General features: G+C 32.4%; 1 protein-coding gene across 3 annotated transcripts; it reads right to left on the minus strand.

Moving 5' to 3' along the window:
- Positions 1–365: 365 nt before the first annotated feature.
- On the minus strand, positions 366–4,225 carry LOC111399171 (transmembrane protein 53-like). 3 transcript variants are annotated; one of them, XM_023026438.1, is made up of 6 exons: positions 4,011–4,225; positions 3,253–3,360; positions 2,342–3,155; positions 2,072–2,177; positions 1,196–1,401; positions 366–905 (listed from the first exon to the last, which is right to left on the minus strand). In XM_023026438.1, the coding sequence occupies exons 3-6, from the start codon at positions 3,073–3,075 to the stop codon at positions 647–649; spliced, it is 1,305 nt and encodes a 434-aa protein (XP_022882206.1). In that variant the 5' UTR covers positions 3,076–3,155; positions 3,253–3,360; positions 4,011–4,225; the 3' UTR covers positions 366–646. The 3 variants fall into 3 exon arrangements, with proteins under 3 accessions (XP_022882206.1, XP_022882207.1, XP_022882208.1); XM_023026439.1 differs by lacking the exon at positions 4,011–4,225 and adding an exon at positions 3,900–3,972; XM_023026440.1 differs by lacking the exon at positions 3,253–3,360 and having other exon boundaries at positions 4,011–4,223.
- Between the last annotated feature and the right edge of the window lie 2,753 nt (positions 4,226–6,978).

The following is a 6,978-nucleotide window of genomic DNA, read 5'->3' on the forward strand; positions in this document are numbered from 1 at the left end:
AAAGATTAGGATATTATGTTGCAATATAGAAAAAATCATTTCATTAAGGGCTATATAAACTTTTCCACGAAAAGGAATAGTTTTAGGCCAAATAGAAAAATCTCCCTTCTTACTTCCCGATTACACGCTCCCACATCTACACATCACACATAAACCAGCAAACAGAACCTGTGTCTTCATCACTAGACTCCAACACGAATATTGAAGCAGTATGTTTACACAAGAGATTTATACGCAGGAGAAATAAAAATGTAAAATCAAATTTTGGTCGTGTATTAATCAAAAATTTGCATTTAATATTTGACACTTTCTAATGCCTACAATCAGTAATCCCAGCAAGGTAAAAATATATAAGCCAACTTGTGTTAATCAATTGACATTTAGCATAATAGCAAATTACTTCAAGTACACGCACTTTCTGCAACAAGCAAGACAGCTACTCTCATTAAATCAATATAAGCAAGTGCATTTTGATATGGAAATAATATTAAGAAACATGTACAGTGTTAAATGGTACAGGGACAATCTTACACCCCAAAAGAATAAAGGACAGAAGCTTTTAAAGCCACATCTATTTACCTATGTGTATGGGATTATTTAGGTCATGAAATGTATTAAAAAATTAGTATGCTATTAAGGAAGAATGTTAGCAACAAGTGAGCACACAATCCTCCAAAAAATTGGTGAGTTGCGAAGAATACAATTTAGGGTCATTCCGGAAATGATCGACATGGGGAGTCGAAATGAAGTTACAAGCTCTGACCTCACGTCCACTCCTCCGCTGCTTCTCTATGAAGGACTCGACAGACCCCGCAGGAATAACTTTGTCGGCAGAGCTATAAATGTATAGCTGTGGACAGCTTGGTTGCTGGAGTGTCAGTACACTCAACACATCAGAAAGCCTCCTGTAATACGAGAACTATTATTAACAAAATGTCAAGGTAAAAAGGATTGCTGAACATAAATAATGTAAAATCTATTTGTTGCTGATTCAGACAATTTAATTGCAGTTGTGCAAAAGTCATATTGGCCTATTAAATGCAATGGAGAAGGTGGTTGAAAATTAAAGAAAATGAAAAGCGTGACAATACAACTGCTGTAGATACCATATATGAACAACTTTGTGAGCATAACTGCTAATCAAGGTCGGGATAATAGCACAAAAATTTTAGTTTGTTAAGGAAAGCCTCTTTACCTATTTATTGAAGGATAATTCAAAACCAACCCGAAGAACTTCTCTAGCACAAGTAGAAGAGCTGCTTCAGTTAATGCAGGCTTGGCTTCGACAACATTTCTACTTCCATCAGTCGCCTCTGCTTTTGCTTCACTTAAGCTTGTGAAACCTTTAGTTGCAACACTATGCTTCTTCAAAAAAGCAGCAGAAAATCCAGAAGCCCAGACCTAGAAGCACATATTACTTGTTTGCATCAATAAGACTGGACAAAAATCACATAGAAAAATGAACCATGAAAGTAACACAAGACAAGAAAACTTAGGATGCTAAATTAACATTTGTGCGTGGATTCACGGCCTTGACAAGAAGCTAAAATCTCCTTTTCCCCGCTGCGTAACAAAACTTCTAGTTCTTAGTTTTGTTTCTCATAATTGAAGGAAGAATCTAGAGAAAGGTAATACGCAACGACAAAGCCTCAATAGGTTTACATTAATTCTCTTCTTTCACTATGCTCTATCAAGAGTTATGTATGAAGTTAAACCACAAGGGCTCAAATCCTTTCAAAGATGCAGATAAACAGAAAAATTTAATTGAATCACGTGGAAAAAAAATGATATAATGTGAAAGAAATCACAATTACATTGGACATATTAGAATGGATATGTAGATTTTGCACTATCTTAATTGAACATGAAAAAAACAAAAAACAAGTGAGCTTCAACACAAGTGAAATGCAAGAAATAACTCAATGTGGCTTAATGTAAATGGTGACTAGCTCTGAAAACTAGGTACCAGATCTCTTGTTTTGTGTAAAGTTACATTTCAACGTACAATGTCTTTCCAGCAACCATGTTGCCGTGGCACCTTGTGCACAACAATTCTACAATAAAATATTACCTGTGGATCAGGGGCTGCCACAGGAGCAGAATCCACGATACAGCCCTTAATCCTTCCCGCTAGTGTGATATCCTTGTTCTGAAACTTTTCCAAGATGACTCCATAACTGTAAACATAAACAAGAGACTTCTCAAACATATTGGCGAGCAAATCCATGAAAATCTCATCCTTTTATGTCATTTTTCTTTATTTTTTGCGATTGAGGTAGAATTTATACCCAGTTTTCAGTGGGCCGAGTGACAGGGTTAAGTAAGAAGCACAAAAACTTACGCTAGCCATCCTGTGTTGCTAAATGTGTGAAAAACCAAATTCTTTCCGTGCTCTTCTTCCAGCCATTCAGCAAGATGGTTCACAAGCAATTCTATATCTTGCTCAGCTTTCCCCCCAACCTGATAACTGAGTATCTCATTCATCGGGAAAGTAAATGTAATGGCATGAAACCCTCTTGTGGTATACCATTCTGCATATCTCTTGAGATGCTTCTGCTTCGCTCCTAACCATCCAAGCAAAACCACAACCGTCCTAGATTTTGCCGATGAACAATCAGAAACCCCAGACACATCGATGGAGTTTGGCTCTGGCAAATGCCATCTATATGAAACATCCGATGACAATGGAGGAAGAGTGTATGAAAAGGACAATGGTTTGGCAGTTTTTGCTAACTCAGCAGACTGATACAAATTGAGGAAAACAGGAGAAGACACCATAGAACAACAATTAGGTCCAGTGTTAGGAAATGATATTCTTACATTAGGCACAGGCGTGCGAATTTTAGTGATAAAAGACAAATCCATTAACTTGGAAACAGATATCTGGGACACCCAAGACGAACTTGTTTCTTGTAATGACTCACAGACAGAAGGATAGGATTGTTGCAAGGAATTACAGGTCTCTGATGAACTGGAAGGCCGCAGTTTATCGTGAAAGTCAGCAGAAATAGAGGCTATTGCAACTGCAGAGGCTGCAATTACCGGCCTCTGAAATATTCCAGACAAGGAAGCCATGATGAAAAACAGGATGGCCAAGAATGTGTCGAAGAATTATCGTCTACCCACAAAACCTAGAAACAAAATTTTGCATCCACCTACAAAAGTGAAGGATTAAAACATTAAACGCATGAATTCGACAACAAAAACATGCCCAGTTGGAAAAAAAAAACAAAATTTTGACGTGCTACCTACCGATTTATGGGTAAACGTTTTGTGTTGAAGACCTCAAAATCAGGCTGTCCAAAAAATTGACAGCCTGATCCCAGCAGCAAACCAAAAAAAATCCCTTTACAGCGCGTCCTGTAATTAGACGATTATCCGACCAGGAGAAATCAAATGGTTGGCCAAAAAACATGTTAAAAAAACAAAAAAAATTTAAAAAGTGATGGAATGTTGATGCCTGAGCCAATAGGGATACAACACGTGAATCATGATCGTTTCTTAATCCATCACAATCATTTATAGTTTATAAGCAATTTTCCGTGTGAGGATTAAAATTACCCCAAACCAACAGTCCCACATATTAATAAATAATAAGACGAGTATGATGTGATATTTACTTCCAAAATTGTTGGATTCAACGTATGAAAGGACATTATTATCCCCTATTTCCACCTAATTTTGCAGAAAGGAGTTGTTTTCAAATTTTAGCTTTTTGGTTAAAATTTTACCAATCCTGAACGAAATTAAATAATTTGCTAACATGACTTTGAATTTATGAAATAAGAGTAGAAGAATAAAACATAAAAAGAATTAACAATTCAAATCAAATTTCCCTTCAAATAAATTATAATCTAGTCTAATAGAAGTAAACAAATTCAGAATTGACATCACCAGACCTCGAAATTCTTGAGGGATAGGAGGCAAACCGGAAGAAAAGCCAGAAATAAAAATGAAAATTAATTTATTAAAACATAGATTGCGTGTCTGTCGAAGAGAGATGAACTGACCTCACAGAGAGAAGAAACAATTGAAGAACAAGTGGTATTCTCCACAAAAGAATCCAATGAATGAGTAAAATATTGTTCAATCTCTTGTTCTATAAAAGTCCTCGTTTACGGGAAAAAGAATGGACGCCTTTGAATCTCTCTCTCTCCGTCTCTAAATTTACACGTTCGCATATATTGTTTTCACAGGCATATCGCTTGGTGGCATCCTCGATTCTTGCGTTCTTTTTCGGCAACTTATCGAGGATTCGTTAGGTAGAATTTCTATTTCTATTTAGCCTCCATTTGACCACATTAAATTACATTTTATTTTTCGCTCTTCTATTTTCAACGACACAATCTTTTATAAAATAATATTACACGTAAATCGAAAAATTTTCCTTTTTTTTTTCAACCTCTCATTTTTCAAAAAAATATTATTCCTCCCATTTGCATTACCGAAAAATGAGGGCCAAACAGGGGCTTATACTTTTTGTTGAAGGGATTTATCGAGTTTTTTGATGAAGATATATTATACAGAGTACTTTCAGAAAATTATATGAGGATGCATTTGATTGCGAACACAAAATTTAAATGGGAAGAAAATACATTTTCGAGAATTAAATTGCCTATAAAGTATTTTCATAAAAATTGTTAATTAAATATATTTGATTAATTTTATTTTTAACCTAAAAAATATTATAATTGTTCATTTTTTTATTAAGGTAGAGAGAGAGGGAGAGGGTGTAGATAATACAGGGGGAGTGAATATTCTGAAAAATGAAAATACACTCCCTTTAAAGAAAATATTATCCTTGACCAAAAATCGAAAAATATTTTTCATCAAAAAAATATCAATTAAAAACACAAAAATAGAAATTTGGGTGAAAATTGACATTTTCTATGGAAAGTATTTTCAATCAAACGTACTAAGGGTTCATTTGACAAGACATTTAAAAAGTTAAGGCCATCTCCAACCACAACACCATTGCACCATTTTGCACCATTTTTTGGTGCAAAATTACTCCAACCCAACACCAAATTTTGCACAATTTTGCACCAAAATGGTGCAAGTGTAAAATGCCAATTTTGTCCTTATTTTACATTTCCCAAATAAATTTGTTGAGGGTATTTATGTAATTTGTGCTATATATATTTTAATACAATAAATTATTATTATTTTTATTAATATTAATAATTATTTGTGTTTAAAATAAATGTTAAATGTAAGACATAATAATTAATTAATTAATTAAAAGACGAAAATAATTTAAAATACATCAAACACGATTAATTGATTATTTATTTAGTAATTTATGTATTTCTGAAATAATTAAATAAATAATATTTCAAATAAGTAGATTATAAAGAATAAAAAAAGGGAAGAAAATGGTTAAATACTGTTCATTTGGTGTAATTTTTGGTGTAATGGTTGGAGATGAATTTTAGTTTGGTGCAAGATTTGGTGCAAAATTTGGTGCAAAATGGTGCAAAATTTGGTGTTGGGTTGGAGATGGCCTAAAAGGAACGTTTGAAATCCAAAAGCTGCATTTTGACCAATTTGATTATTTCTATGAAAATGCTTCTTCTATCTGTAGAGAAAACTAATTCAATAAGACTTCCTCTAAGAGCATAATAGGAAATTTTTAGTTTTCAAATCTATAATCCATACATTAAATGTCACATCAAGTGAAAATCATTTTTTGAACGATTTTAATTTTACTACAATTCAATTATTTCAATAATATCTCTATTCATTTTTAATATACAATAAATACTACAAAATCATCTATTAATTTTGTGTTCTTAAATCTCAATTAATTAATATTCATATTAATTTGATTTACATGAATCTAGAGTTATTATAGATAAATTTAGTTCTCTTCACGTATCTAGAAATTTTAATAGATGTTTAAATTCACGTATTAACAATTAATTATTATGTACCAAATGTAGTATAAAAAATTGCTCATTTATAGTGTTTTATCATCACAAAAAATTTAAATAATAGAAGTTGAGTTTTGAGAGTAAAATTTTCTTCTTTTAAATTTCTATCATAAATCTTATTCTCTTTAATTCATTTGAAACACATTAAATCCTCCCAATAAAATAATATCAAATATTACTTTTATAACACTTATAAAGTATTTTAGAATAACATACAATACACGTTCAAATTTGACTAATAAAAATAAAGGCAGTTCCTCCAAAAGCTACTCTATAAAAAGTAAAAGTCATGTCAAATGAGTCGTATCATAAACAACTTTTAACTTTTCAAAAATCTCACCAAACATGTCCGAATCTATTTTATTTTAATGCATGTTAAGCCATGTTTGAAAAGTATTTATAAAAGTTTAAAATTATAAATAAATAAAAATAAGTTGAAATTGAGAATGATTCTAAAGCTCAGAGTGTGCTCGAGTGGATGAATTTTGGTAACATGACTATGATACGACTAAAATTGAAAGTCAACTGAAGGTCAGTTATCAAATCGAAACAAATAAAAGATTATGCCCCTGTTTGGCCCCCATTACGGGGAAAATTTAATGTATAGAATAGTGTTTTTTGAAAAATGAGTGGTTGAAAAAGAAAGAAAAATTTTCAATTTACGTGTAATATTATTTTATGGAAGATTGTGTGGTTGAAAATAGGAGAGAGAAAAATAGAATGTAATGTAATGTAATGTAATGAAAATCAAACAAGGGCATAATATGTTCAGTAGTCGAATATTTTTCTAAGAGATGTTTTATTTTAGAGCACGTGACAAGGATTCCAGCAAATTGGAGGTGGAGTACACGAAATTCCTTTGAGGAATATAATTGCGAATATTCGGACATAATTCCAACTTGGATGGGATGGGGTTGGATTGCAGTATGGATCTCCATTCCATTCAACTTTTTGCTTGTCCACACAAATATTTTTAAACTCTAAATTTCCCAATTACATTAGCTAAATTCAAAATTTGGTATCTCCATTTTATGTTTGTTGTTCC

This window comes from Olea europaea, chromosome 8, assembly GCF_002742605.1.
Source record: "Olea europaea var. sylvestris chromosome 8, O_europaea_v1, whole genome shotgun sequence".
Taxonomy (NCBI): domain Eukaryota; kingdom Viridiplantae; phylum Streptophyta; class Magnoliopsida; order Lamiales; family Oleaceae; genus Olea; species Olea europaea.